Genomic DNA, 20,433 nt, shown 5'->3' with positions numbered 1-20,433 from the left:
ACTGTTAATTTATTTTGCATGATGACAGGTGTTGACCAGCTGATCATTTGCCTGGTTTTAAATTTGCTTATTCATGAGTTTCTGTATATTCTAGATGCAGGTCCTTTTCATATATATTGTGAATATTTTCTCCTATTTTCAGTGGCTTGTCTTTGCAAGTTATTAATGGTGGTTTTCAAAGTTCAGACATTTTAATGGAAACCAATTTTAAATGAATACCATGAAGATGAAGTTATTAATTTTTTAAAACAATTTTTGCCCTTGTGTTTTATTTAGTAAATCTTTGCTTCCTTCTAGTTGTGGAAATTTTTACCTGTATTTTCTTCTGGAAGTTTTATAATTCTGGCTTTTACATTTAGTTCTATGCTCTGTGTCAAGTTAATTTTTTTAATGGAATTATTTCTTTTTAAAAAATTTATTTGTTTACTTTTGACTGCCCTGGATCTTCGTTGCTGTGTACAGGCTTTCTCTAGTTGTGGCAAGCAGGGGCTAGTCTCTAGTTGTGGTGCGTGGGCTTTTCATTGTGCTAGCTTTTCTTGTTGTAGAGTATAGGCTCTGAAGTGAGGGTTTAGGTAGTTGTGGCGCACAGGCTTAGGCTTAGTTGCCCAGAGGCATGTGGAATATTTCTAGACCAAGGATCGAACCCATGTTCCCTGCACTAGCAGGCAGATTCTCAACCACTTAACCACCAAGGAAGTTCAAGTTAATTTTTTGTAAGGTGTTTGGTAATGGTAAACGTTCATCCAGTTCCCACACTGCAGTATCCTGTTGTTCCATTGTCATCTGTTGAAAAGAATATTTCTTTCCCTTATTGAAATGTTTGGCACATTTGTAAAAAATCAATTGACCATATATATGTGGGTCTATTTCTGAAGTATTAGTTCTGTTCCATTGGTCTCATATATGTCAAAATTTATGCCCTACACTGTCTTGATTATTATAGGTCTGTCATAAATCATGAAATCAAGTAATGTAAGTCCTCTAATTTTGCTCTTTTTAAAAATTGTTTTGAATATTCTATGTCTTCTGCATTTCTGTTTAGAGCGTAAAATCAGCTTGTCATTTCTACAAATAAAAACCTGCTAAGATTTTGGTCGGAATTGCATTAACTCTATAGATCAACTTGGGGGAGAATTGATACTTTAATAATATTGTTTTCAAATCCACAACCATGATATACCTCTCCGTTTATTTAGATCTTTAAAATTTTCTCAAAAAAAATAAAAAAAATTTTCTCAATATTTTGTAGTTTTTAGCATACTGTTTTGTACCTATTTTTTTCAATCATTTTTTATGTTATCTAAATGGTATTTTTATTCTTTTCTATTATGGTTTATTATAGGATATTGAATATAGTTCCCTGTTGTATATAACAGGATCTTGTTGTTTATCCATTCTGTATATAGTATCAATAGTCTGCATCTGCTAATCTCAAACTCCCAATCCAACCTGTCCCCCCGACGCACAATCACAAATCTGTTCTCTGTTTTTCATTCTGTTTCTGTCATAGATAAGGTCATTTGTGTCATACTTTAGATTCCATAGATAAGTGTATCATGTGGTATTTGTCTTTTTTTTTCTAAGTTGTTTTAAACTAGCTTATTTAGGGGTTCCATTTTCGCACCTCAAGAGATTTTATGGATTTCTCATGCTACTTCACTCATTAGTTCATGTAGTTCTGAAGGGTTACTGAGTGCCATCTTGATGAGCCAACCATCTTCATAACAAGATTTGTTGACAAATCCTGGATTTTCTGCTAGAGTTTCATTAATTTCAGTTACTTCTGATAAACACAGTAGAGTTCATTAGCAGCTATACTTTACATTGCACCATAATTCAGGGCTTCCCTGATAGTTCAGTTGGTAAAGAATCTGCCTGCAATGCAGGAGACCCTGGTTCGATTCCTGCATTGGGAAGATCCGCTGAAGAAAGGATAGGCTACCCACTCCAGTATTCTTGGGCTTCCCTTGTGGCTCAGCTGGTAAAGAATTCGCATGCAATGCGGGAGACCTGGGTTCAATCTCTAGGTTGGAGAAGGGAACAGCTACCCACTCCAGTATTCTGGCCTGGAGAATTCCATGGGGTCGCAAAGAGTCAGACACAACTGAGTGACTTTCACCTTCAAACATAATTTACAGTGCACCAAATTTCTTGTTTGTTCAATTTTGTCCCAACTTCTGACAGACGACAGCAAACAACATCTCCCAAATCTTCCTGTGCAAAATTGCTGATTGCCACTGTTCCAACACCATTTTCTGTTGTTACCCATTCATGTTTGTCTGTAAATTTGTGCACGGACAGCAGAGTGGGGCAGGTGTTCAGTGCCTAGTAGGTGCCCGCCTACAGCCCCCAGAGCCCCGGTAGGCAGGGCTCATTGGGTGCAGAGGTGGTGAGCAGGCTGTAGACCAAAACCTGCATGCTCCACACCACTCTTGCAACGAGTCGGAGTCTTTCTCTTTCTCATTTATTTTGCTTGGTATGATAATCTCTAGGTTCACCCATGTAGCTGCAAATGGCAATATTTGATTCTTTTTAATAACTGGATAGTATTCCATTATATCTATCTACCGTATCTTCTTTATCCACTCATCTATCAGTGGACATTTAAGTTGCTTCCATGTCTTGACTATTGTGAATAGTGCTGCTATGAACACTGAGGTGCATGTGCCTTCTCTAATTATAGTTTTGTTCAGATACATGCCCAGGAGTGGGATTGTGGGATCACATGACAATTCTATTTTCAGTTTTCTGAGGTACCACCATACTGCTTTCCATAATGTCTATACCAGTTTACATCCCCACCAACTGTGTATAAGGGTCCCCTTTTCCCCACACCTTCTCCAGCAGTCATTATTTATAAATTATTTATAGATGGCCATTCTGACCAGTGTGAGGTGATACCTCATTGTAGTTTTTTTTGTAGTTTTGCTGTTGTTAATTTTGGGGCTGTGCCATATCTTAGTTGCGCTGCATGGCATCTTTGATCTTCATTGCTGTATGCAGGGTCTTTAGTTGTGGTGTACGAGATCTAGTTCCCTGATGGTGATCGAACCTGGGTTCCCTTCTTTAGAAGCATGGAGTCTTAGCCACTGGATCACCAAGGAAATTCCCTCATTGTAGTTCTGATTTGTGTTTCTCTGATAATTAGCAATGTTGAACATCTTTTCATGTGCCTCCTTTGGCTATCTGTGTGTCTTCCTTGGAGAAATGTCTGTTTAGGGCTTTTACCCATATTTTGATTGGGTTGTTTGTTTTTTGATGTTGAGCTGTATGAGCTGTTTGTATATTTTGGAAGTTAATTGCTTGATAGCCTAATGGTTTGCAAATATGTTTCCTCCTGTTCCATAGGTTATCTTTTCATTTTGTTTATGGTTTCCATCGCTGTGCAAAAGCTTTTAAGTTTAATTAAGTTATTTGTTTATTTTTGCTTTTATGAAATTTCACTTTGTTCCAGATAATATCCCTTGTTTGAAGTCTCCTTATCAGATTATTAATATAGCAATTGAGTATTGTTTTAATTAGTGTTGATACAACATATTTTTCCCATCTTTATAATTTCAGCCCGTGTCTTTATATTTTAGGTGGATTTCTTTTAGACAAAATCTGTAGTTGGACATTGATTTTCTACCCAGTGTGACAACCTCTGTCTTTTAATTGAAGTGTTACACTTAATTTATTAATATGGTTGAGTTAATATCTGCCATCTTGCCTTTTTTTACTCTTCTTTTTCTTCTGTTTATCTTTTTCTTTTTCTGCTTTTGTTTGGATTAACTGAGTATTTTTTATGATTCCATTTTATCTCCAATATTGACTTCTTATCTCTACCCCTTCAATTCAGTACAGTTCAATCGCTCAGTCATGTCTGACTCTTTGTGACCCCATGAATCACAGCACGCCAGGCCTCCCTGTCCATCACCAACTCCCGGAGTTCACTCAAACTCATGTCCATTGAGTTGGTGATGCCATCCAGCCATCTCATTCTCTGTCGTCCCCTTCTCCTCCCACCCCCAATCCTTTCCAGCATCAGAGTCTTTTCCAGTGAGTCAACTCGTCGCATGAGGTGGCCAAAGTATTGCAGTTTCAGCTTTAGCATCAGTCCTTCTGATGAACACCCAGGACTGATCTCCTTTAGGATGGACTGGTTGGACCTCCTTGCCGTCCAAGGGACTCTCAAGAGTCTTCTCCAGCACCACAGTTCAAAAGCATCAATTCTTCGGTGATCAGCTTTCTTCACAGTCCAACTCTCACATCCATACATGGCCACTGGAAAAACCATAGCCTTGACTAGACGGACCTTTGTTGTCAAAGTAGTGTCTCTGCTTTTTAATATACTATCTAGGTTGGTCATAACTTTCCTTCCAAGGAGTAAGTTGCTCTGGGTTTTCAAACATGCATTTTTAACTTACCACAGTATACCTTCAAAATTTGTTATATGACTTCATGTAATGTGTAATAAACTTACAATAGGGTGTTTCCATTTGTTCCATTCCTGGTCTTTGTACCACTATTGTCAAACATTTTTCTTCAAGGTTTCTTATCAATTTCACATTCCGTTGTTATTAATTTTTATTTGATGAGTCAATTGTCTTTTTTCCTAGTTTTCAAATTTATGTGAAAGTATTTTACACTTTATCCATGTATTTACCATTTCCAGTATGTTTTATTCCTGTTGAAAGATCCAGATAATGTAATTTTCCTTCTACCAGATAGCTTTTGTTAACATCTCTTCTAATTGTAGGACTGTTTACAACACATTCTGTCAGATTGATTGTTTGAAAAGGTCTTTATTTCACTCTCATTTCAGAAAGATGTTTTTGCTGGATATAGAATTCTAGGCTAACTTTTTTTTTCTTTTGGCACAGATATCATTCCATTGTTTTCTGGCATGTATAGTTTCTGACAAGTGTGAATTTTTATCTTTGCTCCTTTGTACATGTTTTTTCCCCATCGAGCTGCTTTTAATATTCTTTCTTTAACATTGGTTTTTAGCAATTTTATTGTGATGTGCTTTACCTTCCGTTTTGTTCCTTATGATGTTCATGGTTGTCTTTAAGCACTTGAACATAGTTATAATAGCTCTTTAAATGTCCTTGCTAATTTTATCATCTCTTTCATTTCTGGGTCTGTTTCTGTTCACTGATGTTTCTCTGGGTTATGAGTTACTTTTTTTTTGCTTCTTGACATGTCTGATAATTTTTTACTGGATATTGGGCATTGTGAATGTTATATAGTTGAATGCTGGATTTTGTTGTCTTTCTTTATTAAATAGTGTCAAACTTCATTGAGGAAGGTAAGGAAATTATTTGTGGAGCAGCAGTCTCCTTTTTGTAACATTGTACAGGGAGGCAATGACCATAACCATCCCAAAGAAAAGGAAATGGAGGAAGGCAAAGTGGTTGAGGAGGCTTTACAAATAGCTGAGGAAAGAAGAGAAGCAAAAGGCAGGGGAGAATGGGAAAGATACACCCAACTGAATCCAGAGTTCCAAGAAAAACAAGAAGAGATAAGAAGGCCTTATTAAATGAAAAGTGCAAAAAATAGAGGAAAACAGTAGAATGGGTAAGACTAGAGATGTCTTCAAGAAAATTGGAGAGGGACTTCCCTGGTGGTCCAGGGCTAGGACTCCGAGCTCCCAATGCAGGGGACCCTGGTATGATCCCTGGTCAGGGAACTAGATCCCACATGCTGCAACTAAGACCTGCTACAGCCAAATAAATATATATATATATATTTTTTTTTTTTAATGAAAATTGGAGATATCAAGGGAACATTTCATTCAAGGATGGGCATGATAAAGGAAATGGTAAGGATCTAACAGAAGCAGAAGAGATTAAGAAGTTCTTTGTATAAGAACTATACAAAAAAGGTTTTAATGACCCAGATAATCACTCACCAAGAGCCAGACAAATCAAGTGGGCCTTAGGAAGCATTACTGTGAACAAAGCCAGCAGAGATGACAGAATTCCAGCTGAACTATTTAAAATTCTAAAAGATGATGCTGTTAAAGTATTTCACTTGGTATATCAGCAAATTTGGAAAACTCAGCCGTGGCCATAGAACTGGAAGAGGTCAGTTTTTATTCCAGTCCCAAAAAAAGGCAATGCCAAAGGATGTGTACACTACCGTACAGTTGTGTTCATTTCTCATTCAAAATCCTTCAAGATAGACTTCAACAGTAGGTGAACCGAGAACTTCCAGATGTTACAAGCTGGGTTTTGAAGCAGCAGAGGAACTAGCATCAAATTGCCAACATTTGTTGAATCATGGCGAACACAGTGGAGTTCCAGAAAAACATCTATTTCTGCTTCACTGACTACATGGAAGCCTTTGACTGTGTGGATCACAATAAACTGTAAAAAATTCATAAAGAGATGGGAATACCAGAGCACCTTACCTGCCTCCTGAGAAATCTGTTCACAAGTGAAGAAGCAACAGTTAGAACCTCTCATAGAACAACTGACTGGTTCAAAATTGAGAAAGGAGTCTGACAAGGCTGTATATTGTCACCCTGTTTATTTAACGTCTGTGCAGAGTGCATCATGCAAAATGCTGGTCTGGATGAATCACAAGCTGGAAGCAAGATTGCTGGGAGAAATATCAACAACCTCAGATATGCAGATGATACCACTCTAATGGCAGAAAGTGAAGAGGAACTAAAGAACCTCTTGATGAGGAAAGAGGAGAGTGGAAAAGCTGACTTAAAACTCAACATTAAACAACCTCAGATTATCTGATCCCATCACTTCATGGAAAATAAAAGGGGGAAAAGTGGAAGCAGTGACAGACTTTATTTTCTTGTGCTCCAAAATCACAGCAGATGGTGACTGCAGCCATGAAATTAAAAGACTTGCTCCTTGGAAGGAAAGCTATGACAAACCTTGGACAGCGTATAAAAAAGCAGAGATATCACTTTGCTGACAAAGGTACATATTCAAAACTATGGTTTTTCCAGGAGTTATGTACAGATGTGAGAGTTGGACCATAAACCATAAAGAAGGCTGAATGCCAAAGAATTTATGCTTTTGAATTTTGGTTCTGGAGAAGACTCTTGAGAGTCCCTTGAACTGCAGGGAGATCAAACCAGTCAATTCTAAAGGAAATCAACCCTGAATATTCGTGGGAAGAACTGTTGCTGAAGCTGAAGCTCAATACTTTGGCCACCTGATGCAAAGAGCCAACTCATTGGAAAAGACCCTGATGCTGGTAAAGATTGAAGGCTAAAGGAGAAGATAGCATCACCATCTCAATGGACATGAATTAGAGCAACTCTGGGAGATGGAGGCGAGGAGGAGCCTGGTGTGCTGCAGTCCATGTAGTCACAGCATTGAATACAGAACAACAATATCCTTTTGAAACTTTTTTTCATGTAGTGATCTGTCTTTTCCAGTGTTATTGAGTTATAACTGACATATACCACTATTTAATTTCCCACAGTAAGTCTAGTTAATATCAGTCATCTCCTATAGATGCAAAGGCAGCAGGAGGGTGGGGTGGTCCTTGTGATGAGCACTCAGGATTTACTGTCTCAGTAACTTCTAAATATACCATGTGTGCTGTACTAAGTCATTTCAGTTGTGTCCAACTCTGTGACCCTATGGATGGTAGCCCACCAGGCTCCCCTGTCGATGGGATTCTCCTGGCAAGAATACTGGAGTGGTTTGCTGTGCCCTCCTCCAGGGGATCTTCCCGACCCAGGATCAAACCTGCGTCTCTAAAGTCTCCTTCATTGGCAGGCAGGCTCTTTACCACTAGTGCCACCTGGGAAGCCCAAATATACTAAGGAGCAATGTTAACTGTAATCATCATGTAGTATGTTACACCTCCAGTACTTATATATCTTATAATTGGAAGTTTGTACCTTTTGACCACCGTGTATGAAACTCCTTATCTTTATTAAGATAGGTTTAGAATGACTTTTAATTGTTTGTGTGTGTGTGTGTTAATCGCTCAGTTGTGTCTGACTCTTTGCAACCCCATGGACTCCTCTGTCCATGGAATTTCCCAGGCAAGAGTACTGGAGTGTGTTGCCATTCTTTTCTCCAGAGGATCTTCCAGGGATCGAACCCTGCATGTCCTACAATTGCAGGCAGACTCTTTATCATCTGAGCCACCAGGGAAGCCCCCAAGTTTAATTCTACTGTTAAGGTGTTAGTTTTCTGGTGCCTCCTTTGAATGCCCTACACATTCAACAGGTACTTTTCATTGTGGTTGGTCAAACACCTCCCAATCCTGTGTGAGCTCTGGGATTGTTCAGCTTCCAGATCCTCAGTCATTTTTCTGTGGAAACTGGTTGAATTTTACACTGGAAGTGTGATTCTTACTGTTCAGCAACAGATTCAGTGGAAACCATACATAAATTTCTAAAACCCTTTTCTTTGCCGAACTCCTTCCTTTCTGGTAACCTCTCTCACAAATGCTAGCCACCTCTGCCTTTCCAAATTTTAGTGTGTCTCCTTAGCCCAGCAAGATTTTCAATCCTGTCCTGCACTGCATTTTATACAGTATATAAAAAGAATGATTTCTTCTGTAACTTTCAGTTATTCCATTATAAATGAAAGTGGAAGTCCTGAACTACTTCAAAATATTAGAATATACCCTGAGTTAACCTACCCAGCTAAATTTTTAAAATTTCATTTACTTTTCAGAGAACCGCCACTTGAATTAACTATTCATATGCATTGTCCATTTTACTTAATTTTCTTTCTTCCTTCCTTCCTCTTTTTTTTCTGTTACAAGAGAAGAGTCTTGAATGGATTTTGGAAACAGGATGTTATAGTGAGCATTTTCATATGTTTTTAAAGTTAATACACTAAAAGATCTCTCTTCCCTTTCCCCATATTTTCCTTCTATTCTTGGGCCCAGGTCCAGCCTTTACATTGATCATTTACAAAGGTTCTATCCTCAAGTTTCTCAGAACAGCAAGAATTGAAACATGAGAGCTCTTGGATGACTGATATTTTGTCTAATAGTTAACTGTCTGCTTGGAGACCATGACTCTTTTAGGGTATGTCCATCTCAACATGAACCAAGCATTGTCCTGAATACGAGGTTAAGTAGATGGCGTCTGAAGGAAGCGAACAGTTTTCTCTGGGTACTAGTTAGCCTTGGAGTCCATGGATCTAATTGTTTCTTCTCCTTGTTTTCTGAGATGCAAACCTGTTAGTTACTTATGCAAATAAGTGCTAAATATAGTTCGGCAAGACTTTGAACCTGGCTATTCAAAGATCACTCTGTGTGTCTGCTTAGATTATTTTGGACAGTTATCTAACGAGTACACTGCACAGTTTAGCTGGATTGTGCAGCTGAAATTTGTTGCTAAATTGAACACACCTCAAAGGGGCATCTCAGAATGGATCAAACCTGATTTCCAAAAAAATTGAAACTGTGGATTGTGTGGAGAGTAAAGTGAAATCCTTTCCCACCCTTTCAACCTTTTGCTCATCTTTTAAGTGCAGGATTTATTTTTTCAGCATCTTGGCAGAGCCTGCCCTTCAAATAATAGACCCTGAATGGAGCCTAAGCTGTCAGGGCCAGAGTCACAGACCTGTCAACTAATGACCCTCCTGAGCTGCTGTCCCAGGGGTCCTGCCACACTGGTGAGAATTTTGCAGTCTGAATTAGCTGAGTAGGATTACGTGGTAGGCAAAAGAGAAGAGACTTTGGATTTCTTAATTTTCCCTATCTTAAAAGGTATACTGTTTCAATCAGACTGCCCATTCATTGATCAGTCAGCTGACTCCAAACCACTTATAGTTCTATTGGCTCAACTGTTTCTGTGCCTATATATGTAAGTGTGCCCTTCAGTGGTGGTTTATCTTGATTCCTCATTGCTTGTTAGCTCCTAAAAGGTAGGACTTGGGCTTTAGAAGCATGTCAGAGCACTGTGAACAGTGCACTGGCAGGGTGTACTGTCAAATTCTAATCTTACGTGACTTTCTCTTTTCTTTTTGCCAGGCCTTGTGGCTAATGGGATCTCAGTTCCCTGACCAGGGATTGAATCCAGGCCACGGCAATGAAAGCTGAATCCTAACCACTAGACCACCAGGGAATTCCCCTACGATGTGACCTTGATGAGAGACCTGAGTGTTACTAAATTAGTCCACAAGCATGTTGAATGTTTACTGTTCCTCAAGACTGTATTAGGGATTGTGGAAAATCTGTAATGTTGTACTGGGTCCCTTCCTTCAGGGTGCTAAGAATCTAGCTGTGATGCAGTTTCAGTGAGGAAATATTTCAGTAGTAATAGTCCTTTCCTGCTTTACAGAAGAAATGGGACTGAAAAGTCATATTCTCCAACCAGTGAATAAACATCTGAAGTATAGCAAATTGCCAGAGTCCAGTGGAGAGATGGATGGAGATTATTATGAAAATCCTCTAAAAAGCCTTTATTTTCTTTCCTTCTTTTACCTACTTTATCTCTTTCAGACTATCCAGAGATTAATTTTTCTGTGATTAGGGGTTCAGCGGAGTTAAAGCAGGACTGCATGAAAATGAAAACAGAGTGGTTACAATATTTTTGGAATAGTGGAGAATTGGTCTTAAAGTATGATCATTCATTGTAGAGGGATTTACTGTATCCTTTTAACACCCCACCCCAAGCCTGGAGACCGTCTGGTGGCTGCATCCAAAAAAGCCCAATTAAACTCTAAAGATCAGGAATTCCCTGGCAGTCTAGGGGTTAGGAGTTTGTATTCTCACTGCCAAGAGCCTGGGTTCAGTTCCTGGATGGGGAACTAAGATCCTGCAAGCTGTGCAGTGTGGCAAACAATAAATAAAACGATAACAATAAAAAAACATTGAAGACCTTTGAATATTAAACTTCTAAATGAGCATTGAGTAATTAAAAAAGCAACCAAAGTCAGACATTGCTAATAATGAATTTGGGGTAGTCTGTAAAGTTTTGTTGGTGGTTTACGTTATCAGCAGGGTCTTCAACCACTGAGCAGGGTCTTCAGCTGCCATGGGTGCAAACTGACAAGATGTGGAGTCCTGAGGGCATGGTAGTCATTAGAGCTCAAACATCAAGCCAGGCCTTCACCAGGTTACATTCCCAGCTCTGCACATGTCATGCTTCCCACTTCTTAGCAGTGAGTTTGAGATCCTTGAATCTTTATTCTCTGAAAGATCACTTAGCCTGTAAACTCAACAACATACCCCAGGTTAGACTAGCCCTGCTAATGCAGGAGGAGCACTGGATGGGGAGTCAGGAAACTTTGCTGTGTAATCCCAGCTTTGTGTCTTGGGGCAGTGTACAGTCTTTCAAGACATCTGTTTCTTCATCTGTGACAGGAGGGCCATGTACTCGGTAGTTGGTTGATTTCAAAGGTTCCTTCCAGAACTATTATTTTTATGATTTTCTCTTAATGGTAACACTTTGGTAGAAAGAGTTATGGTTGCCTTTCATGACACAGTCCTCAGGTATTCATGCTATTTCCAGACCCTCCTGGTCACCATTTAACCACCTGATTTGTCTTAATTTGAATATATCAGATACTTTCTTTTTCCAGTTTTCTTCTTTGTTTCCATCTCAATAGCCTTTATTCATTTAGCACCCTTGCTGGATCCTATCACTTAAATATTTTAATGTTTATTTGTATATTATCACTTCATAGTATTGTAAGAAAATATTATAATGGTAACTATTTTATAGACAAACTAAAGTACAGACAGGTCAAGGTTATATAACTAGTAAATTAAGGTGTCAAGATTTGAACCCAGACTTTTCTGATTCCATATCCTCTTTCTGTTACACCCCACTGCAATCTTGATAGGTTCCATGTTTATGTCCTATTCTATAAGACTTCTCAGTAGGTTTCTCTACTGGTATCTTGTGGTTTCATCCTCATTTGGCACCCTGGTCTCTAAGGAAGGCCATACATGTTGTCCTGGCTGTCTAGTGTCAGACTTCTGTACTTTCCCCAAATAGGTTATATACTTTAGATGCCATTTCAAATTGAGAAGAAGGTAATGAACACAAATCTGCTGTCAGGTCACATCCTATTACTTAGTTGTCTCCTCATTCTCATTCTCCCAGGAATTCAGTCCAGCAGAGATTTGTACTGAATCTCTGGACTGTCTTCAGAGCCCAGGAAGTACCTACTCCTATTTCAAACTGTCCCAGCAGAGACCAGGCAGTTTTTCAGACACAGGGTAAAGCCCTCTAACATCAGGACTAGATAGCCATTGCCAGGAACTTTTCTAGCTTGGTGATCCTCCTCTGCTGCTCCTTTTCAGGCAAGACTTATTCCCCATTTCAAAGGTCTTGCTAAAAAATAAAAAGGTGGGACACAGGGTACTGAATAGTCTTTTGGGAATGCCTATTATGTGTGCTAGAGGAAGAGGGTATTTGTATGTGTGTTTGTGTGCCTGAAACCTCATCAACAATTTTGAACTAAATTTTTGCTCTGGGATCTTGTTGCTCCCTGATGTGGCCAAGAGCCTCCCAACCTGAATCATGAGAGGCCAGGCCTCTGCTCAACTTTTCTTTAGTATAACCTGTATCTCCCTGAAGGTTGGCGGTGGGTACTGGGCATTCTCTGACTTCTGGTTGATGCATTGGCAGTTACACTCAGGACATGGGGTCATTATGGGAAGCCTGCTTTTGTATTGTATAGAGAATACTCTTCACAAGTATGTGCCATAAGCTAATGGAGATGTGTAAGGTTCTAGCTCCTGGTTTATGGTTAGAACTACCTGGAGATAAGCAGAACTACCAAATGGCCTGTTGTCACCAGACAAGGCTTTCATCATAAAATTAGTAACCTTTTATTGCTTGTTATTAATGTGCTCGGCATTGGACAATCTGTCTCATTTCATCCTCACATCAGTTCTATGAGGAAGATAATGTTATCCTTTTACAAATAAGAAAACTGAGGTTCAGAGATTAAGTAGTGTGTATAAGTTTACAGAACTACCTGTGGTTGATCTGAGAGTAAAATTCAGGTCTTCCTAACCTCAAAGCCTGTGTCTCCTCCAGAGACCTCAGGGAAGGAATTTAGGTCCTCTCCCTCGCTAATTTATTCTTCCCTCACCTGAGGCATAGTGTTTCAAGATATCTAATGAGATCTTTGAAACTGAGGTCATTTGTGCCTTCCATTTAAATCCAGAAGATGTTCCTTCGTGATGAAGAGTCATTTATGCACATAAGATCTTTGGGACAGTTTGAAATAGGAGTAGGTACTTCCTGGGCTCTGAAGACAGTCCAGGAACTATCTAGGTTGCTGTATAGCCATTGGGATAATGATGTTTCCATCAGTTATATGTTACTTTCACAAACTCAGAACTTTTATTCCCATGTCATGTTTGGAAGGTGAGTTCAACTTCCACCTTTCACAGAGAACCCCTCTTGAAGTTCCACCTCAAAGAGGTTAGGTGGTTGTCTGAGATTCCACAGTAAGAGTGAAATTCCCAATTCAGTTTTCTATCAGACCTTTTTGCCAGGACCCAGGTTCCCATGGACTAAGCATCACAGGTGGGGGAATAAGGACTCCTTAGAGAGCATGTAGCTGATAGATGACTTACTGCCTTTAGAGCTACGTTGAACTGAGGTGGTGGACAAGGTTCTAGGAAGCCCACAAGCCCAACAACTGGTGAACAAAGGTGGCTCTGTTAGGGTGTAGACTGTACCTGATGGATTAGGGAGAAATGTCAATCTCGGAAGGGCCTTTGAAGTTGCCTGGAAGCCAGAAATTGAGATGGCAAGTTATGATAAAGCCTAAGGCCTTTACACACAAGGGCTCTGGGAAATTGTCCTCTGTGTAACTACCGCCTTCGCCACATCTCAGGGCAGTGTTGAGGGTGAGGCCCAAATGGGACATGTTCCTAAAGTCCATAGTTACAGAAAGGAAAGTACCAGACTAGGAGTGAGTTGCTAGTGCTCTGAAGTTCCAAAAGGGCTGGGACCCAGACCAGAGTTTGGAATGTTTTCTTCTCTTGAAAGTTTAAGGGAAGTGATATGGACAGGAAATAACAGGGGTTAGGTGAACACAAGAAAGGGCCAGGGAAGGAGAAGGTGACCCTAGGCAGTGTCTGAACAAGGGGAGAGCTGAGATCATGCAGTAAGTCCAGCCAGGCCTCTGGTTTCTTTCCAAGGAGCTGATAGCTCAGAGGCCTTTTCTGCTTTCACTCCATGCAAGAAACTGAACTAAGCTCTTCCAGCAAAAGCCAGCTTTATTGGGAAAGGAAAAATCCCTGTGCTGAGTGATATCTTATACCTTCCATTCTGCCCTGGAAAAAAAGAGAGAATGATCAAGGTGACCTTGCCTGAGGCTCTCAGGACATAGCATCTCTTGACATGGTCTTTCTTCTTCTCAGGAGTTGGCTTTAGCATGGTATTTGTCTTTTGGTACCTGACTCCCCTTAGTAAAGGCTGAGTCCAGGTTACTGGGTTATAGCTATTGCTGAAACTGCCCAGAGTTCAGGGATTGGAAAAGCAGGTATTATGTTATTCTGCCTGATTCCTGAGGGCTGATTCCATTTTACCTTCCTTTGGAACTTTGCCTTTTTGTGAACTGGAGTCCTTTACTTCCGAGAGAGGACCTTGGCTGTAGAAGTTTCAGCCGTGAGCACACCTGTCATACGTGAGAGGGCCAGATGACTTCTTGGGTAACTGGCATTGCTCAGTTGTGGTCCTCCTGCCAACAGAACCGACAAATAGAAGTGAAGAAACCAGTCTCTACTAGGGTCTATGGGACATAGTTTGGCAAAGTGACCTTGAAGACTGGGTTGTCTGGAGGAAAAGAGCCTGAGTCTAGACCAGAGCTTTGACCACCTGATTGTCCTTTCCAAACTCAGGAACACAAACCTGTGTTCTCCATCCCTACCCTCCCCTCAGGAATTTTTGGCAGGCAGATATATTTGCCACCAGGTGCAGTCTGCCTTGAAATAAGACTGAATTGGTGAAGGGAACAGCCCAGAGGCACCTTTCTACCCCTCAGGAATGCATTCTCAACCCCTCTGATCAGTCCTGACTTTGGCTTACTCCCTTCAGCCCTGCCTTCTGTTAGAGCTCAGCCTCCCTTATCATACTCATTCCTCACAAGACTCCCAGCTGAGCTGGGAGCTCTCCATGACATCATCCACTTGCTTCCCAGGTCAGACCAAATTGCAAAATAGCTATTGGCCAGGTTGTCAGAGTGAAAATTTAGTCACTCTCCTGGTCTCTCCTTTCTACCCAGCTCACTTCTTTTAAGTTAATGGAGAAGATCTACATCTTCTGATGTAACTAATCATTGTATAACCCAAATATGATTATCTTCAAGCTGGCAACGTAGTATTACACTCTCTAAATACTAGTCTGATCTTGCTGATAATAGACATGATATATCCAAAATAGTTTTCATTACAGGGAGTATCAGAAGCCTGGGCTTGGTCATGATGTAACTAACTGTCCTTGCCTTTGATTCATGATCTAATAAGCCAAATTCACATCAGAACTGTCTTTGGTAATCCTTTCCTTCTGGAACCACAGAGATCCAAGGTTCCTGGAGTTAGCGGAAGTCTGAGTCCACCACAGAGACATAGTAGGGGGGGACCCCTCCTCAGAACAGAACAGGATGAGATAAACTGTAGCTTAGTCTAGAAATGTCTCTTACACTGCAAGGCTGGGATGCTCAAAAGTTCCATCCAGGCAATGGAGACTGAGTTGGCATTGAGAGATGAAAACAAGTGGCAGATGGTGCTGAGGAACATCCCGGGACTAAAGAAATGTGATTCCCAGAAAGGGAAGAGGAGAGATATTGGCAGAGTCTTACTCAGCAACCGTGACAGCCTGGCCAGAGAAAGCTGCACGATACAGCTGAGAATGCATCTGTGGTATCAGGGATACTGAGGGGCTCAGACACTCAGTGTTCTGTCACCTCTTCTCATCCCCTTTACCACAGCCAGTAAACGGCCCTGGAAACCAGGGCTGGACTGGTCAGGAAAGGCAGGGGATGGAAGAAATTAGAAAGTGGTCCCAGCTACTGTACAGCATAGGGAACTCTACTTAGTATCTTATAATATCCTATAATGCAAGAGAATGTAAAAAAAAATACATATATATATGTATGTATGCATGTATTTTGGCCATGCCACATGTCTTCTAGGATCTTAATTCCCCACCAGGGATTGAACCCATGCCCCCCACAGTGAAAGCGTGGAGTTCTAGACACTGGATCACTGGGAAATTCCCTATATATTTTATGTATATGTATAACTGATTCACTGTGCTGTACACCTGAAACTAACACACCACTGTAAACTATATTTCAATACAATTTTTTTTAAAAAAGTGGTCCCAGAAACCTGAGGAATTGCCATGGCCAGGCTTTTTTCAGTAATAAGTAGTGACAGGTAGTGACAGAGTCTCTTGGGTGTGTTGTCCCAGACTGAATCCAGCCCAGTAGAGCAGCAGGAGAGGTGTGGGGGCCAAGTGACCTAGGGTTTGTGTAACCTAAGCCCCACTGGTTCTTGACTTCCCCAGGTGCTAGAAGTAGTGCGAGCCAACTATGACACACTCACACTGAAGCTGCAGGATGGCCTGGACCAGTACGAGCGCTACTCGGAGCAGCACAAGGAAGCCGCCTTCTTCAAAGAGCTGGTGAGTGAGCCTTGCCTCTGTCTCCGCCTATGTCTGTGGAAGGTCCTTCCCCGCCACTGGGTTCTACTTTGCAGGCTGAAGAAATAAGATTGGAGGGGCCTGATTGGATTAGGTTTGCCACTTCTGTCCCACAGCAGTCTAGGAAGGACCAGGTGGTGAGAGACGAAGATACTCACCAGGGTACTGGTGCCAGGCTGGGAAGGGTGAGAAGCCTGAGGCAGCAGTGCCCACCTCTCCTCTGTAGCCATGGAGATAGCCCTGTGCAGCTTCAGCTAGGCCTGGAGTTTGATGTGTGTTCCCAGTGGCAGCTCTGGCTCATTACTCCTTATCCTGTCCTCAGAGCAACTAATGAGAGTAATTGATTCTTCTTCTCCTTATGTAACCACTTTCCTGAATTCCTAACTGGGTCCTGGTCTGAGTGCCCTTTCAGTCTAGTTCTCCAGTTTTCACTTCCTACCCACATTCCCACTTTCCAGTCACTCAGCCTCCTGCAGCCCCTCCCTTGGCCATCTGAAGCCAGTGAACACTTATTCTGTCTCCTCCTCCACCTCCCAGTTGACATCTCCACACAACTGGACTACCCTGTTAGTGGTCCCTTTCCTGCCCTGTGCTTAGAAGTTGCCCTCAGGAAAAGCCCAGTCTCCCTGTATACTGTGGTCTGGGGTCTGAAACCTGGGCACACAGGCCTCTGTACCCACTTTCCATGTCCTCAGACCTCCCACTGTCAGGGCAGAATTTGCATCAGCCCAGCTTTTTACTTACCCATGCCTAGTCCATGATGAAGGTGCTAGACTTTAGGTCATCTGTCTTGTGCTAAACCCAGCCCAACTCTGACCCTGACACGCCATTCCTGGGATTTGGGCCTTCCCCAGGGTGAGGCATATATGCCCTGAGCTGAGATAATGGGGAGCAGGGAAGCCACTAGAGTAAGGAGATAGCAGAATACAGTACTTCTGTGGGGTGGTTGGCAAGTCTTCAAGTTGATCTAGGGGTCAGGTCTTAAGAGATTAAGTTACTGGGAGATGAAGAGGACCGAGGAGGAGAAACATCAAAAGCTGTCTTGAGGCTTTGGGGCACTAGTCTGCACCTTACTTGTGTCTCCACATAGCTGTACCACTGGCATAGGGGAGCTCAGAGGGTCTGGTTGGGTTTGGAGCTAATGAACTTGGGCTGCCTGCTGTTTGCCATGCTGGCCTTTCCTCTGCTTCCTGCCTGATGACTTCATTATGTTTCCCATAGCACAGCAAAGACAGAAGAAAAGCTCCCTGGGCTTTGGGGCCTAAGACAGATAAACGTTCTTTGTCTCCTTCCTCCCCTGCTTTGTCTCTAGGTCAGTGTTCACATCTATTTCCAATGAATGAATCCATCTGCGGACTACTCTTAGAACCCACTCAGAGCAGGGAGTTTGGCCCTCCAACCCCTTTCCCCTGCTGACACTGACAGGACTTCCTGCACGGTTCTCAGTCTCTGGGTAGAAAGCCGTCAGTAGAGGGAACGTGGTGAGAATACAACCAGACTTTCCTCTAAAGTGGGCAGGCATCTTTGGGGTATGGAGTGTGCTGGCCTAGGAGCTAAGAAACCTAGGTCCTGCTCCCATGGCTGGGACTTGCTGGCTATGTGACCTGTTCCTGGCTGTTGCCCTCTTTGGGTCGTACTCCTGCCATCCGTGCCAGACAAGGGCTGCATCTCCAAATGTCCTTTCCAACCAGAAAAGTAGATAAATACAGAAGGAGGTTGAGGAGATGTGAAAACCGCCCACAAAGAGGGAGCTCCAGAGCAGTTCTCTGGCCTCAGTTTCTCCTCCTCCATTAGACCACTGACTGGACCAGTCCCCCTCAGTCTGGCCAAGGCAAGGCCAGAGGCCTGACCTCAGCACTCCTTCGCTGTCTCTGCTTGTCTCTGCCTCATCAGGTGCTCAGATGCTCTTCTCCCATCCATTCGAATTCTTTCTCTCAGCCTCTCTTTTCTTCCTGCCATCACAGAACTGTTCGCTCATTTACCTGCAGGGATGATAGATGCTAAGAGTTCATTTCCCGCAAGAGAAATTTCTAGTACTGCATTTTGGCCTTGTGCTTCAGGCACTGCCCCCTACTGTTTGTAATGGACTTTCTCCTGTTTTTTTCCCTGCCTGTGCCCTCCCACCTCCCCTCACCTTTTCCCAGGTTCGATCCATTAGCACGAACGTCCGGAGGAACCTGGCCTTCCACACACTCAGCCAGGAAGTCCTGCTCAAGGAATTTTCTACTATCTCCTGAAGCTGCCACACATACCTGAGCAGCCACTGACTGCACTTACCCATGAGGCTTCTGGGCTGGAGGGCGGGCCAGGGGCGAGGGCCTGTTCCCCAAGGTTGGAGAAAAACACAGACACAAGTTCTCTCGGTGGAGGCCGCACTTCACTGGAGCTTGGACAGCAGGGGCCAGGATGGGCAAGCCAGGGATAATCTTATTTGGGGAAGGGATGGGTGGGCATAGGGAGACACCTTCAGAAATGTGGGGATTTCTGAGGTGGGCTTTCTGGACAACCCCTCATATTTCCAATTGAGATTACAAGTTATGGCTACTAACTGATTGTCAGGAGCTGTTGGGCAAGCCTCAGGGTGATGCCCACATCCATGGGGTCAGTGGCTCACCTCGGCTTCTGAAAACAGACTAACTCTCAGATGTAGGTGGAGCCAGTTCTGCTTCCTTTGAGCCCGGGGCTGAGCCGGCCCTGAAATCTGTGTCCCATGCCCCCACCGGCACTTTGTCCAGTCACTCAGGCCTTGGGTGGGGTAGTTACGGGGTACCTTCTTTCTATTTTCTGAATCCAGAGTTGACTCCTCTGCTGTCTGGCCACCACTTTCTGCATTTGATTCTTGGCACCAGGAGTACCTGTGAGTGTTTCCCTGCCTTCCAGCCCATTGACTCTTCAGCACTACAGGGTCACAAACTTAGCTTTTCATTTTCAATTTGGTTTAAACTGTCTTTAGGGTATGTGTGTGAAATAAACATTGACAGGTTTTCTGAAGCCCTCAGGTGCCTACTTTGCTGGTTCCCTTTCCAGCAGCTTCCCCACCTCCTTAGCCACCCCCTCCTCTGGGAGCCTCTCTTGCCTCTACTGAGCTCCTCTCCACGTGTTCCACCCCCTCACCCGGCTGTTGTTTACATCCAGCCTGCCTGAGAATTTCCTCTGGGGAGGAATCTGTTCTGCGGTGGTCTGGTGCCTGTAAGGGAGAGAGCTTGTCAGGGCCAGGCTCTGGAACAAGCCAGGTGAGCATCATGGAGAGGCCAACCTTTGGGAAGTTGGCCTGTGTTTCCTCCTCTGGACAGCCTCTATGGGATTACTGCTTGTAGGCTTTCCCTGCCCCACAGCTGCCTTTGTAGTAGCTGCTCCTCTGAGACCCTCCCTTTCTAAAGCACTTTTTAAAGCCTTCAGGATGGCAGGGAGCAAGCAGTATAGGAAGAATCTGGAAGTAAATGCCAGAATCCAGCTGGGAGAGCAGGTCTGGGGCCTCCCAGGCTACTCTTCCACTTCAGGTATCTTTGGGATACTTGCCCTTCCTGGGAACCAGAGTTCCAGCTCCAACACCGAGCAAGTTCCAGAGAATCCACATCGTGCTGCCATGTATAATTGTAGATTCTTAAGATATCAGGGGGTGGGTCATCTCTGATGACTAAATGGATAGTTCAGCCTGGGGCATTTAGTGTTTTCCACATTGATGAACCTCAGAGGAGCAGGAGCTGGAAGCTGGTGGCAAGTTGAAGTTATTAAAAATTGATTTGTATGGGACAGACTTTCTGTGTCTTTTCTACTTCTCCTTAATCTCTGTTACTCAGAACTCCTTCCTCAATGACAGAGTTAAGGTAATCTCC

General features: G+C 42.6%; 1 protein-coding gene and 1 pseudogene across 4 annotated transcripts in view; one reads left to right on the top strand and one right to left on the bottom strand.

The window, feature by feature from the left end:
- The window catches only part of ARMH3 (armadillo like helical domain containing 3), a 183,164-nt gene extending 162,814 nt beyond the window's left edge, over positions 1–20,350 (top strand). For 3 of the 4 annotated variants that reach the window (XM_055424803.2, XM_055424802.2, XM_055424804.2), the window contains exons 25-26: positions 16,463–16,579; positions 18,742–20,350. In XM_055424803.2, coding sequence (XP_055280778.1) covers positions 16,463–16,579; positions 18,742–18,834 — 210 coding nt within the window. In that variant the 3' untranslated portion in view covers positions 18,835–20,350. Of the gene's footprint in view, positions 1–16,462; positions 16,580–18,741 lie in introns of those variants that run through there. The other variant, XR_008685754.2, reaches the window with a different exon arrangement.
- LOC148776015 (glycine cleavage system H protein, mitochondrial-like) lies at positions 1,647–10,962 on the bottom strand (annotated as a pseudogene).
- Positions 20,351–20,433: the final 83 nt, after the last annotated feature.

Source organism: Moschus berezovskii, chromosome 12 (assembly GCF_049115385.1).
Source record: "Moschus berezovskii isolate FMDL1 chromosome 12, NW_MosBer_1.0, whole genome shotgun sequence".
Lineage (NCBI taxonomy): Eukaryota > Metazoa > Chordata > Mammalia > Artiodactyla > Moschidae > Moschus > Moschus berezovskii.
Note: the sequence above shows the minus strand (reverse complement) of the source record. Positions and strands in the feature narration are given on the sequence as shown.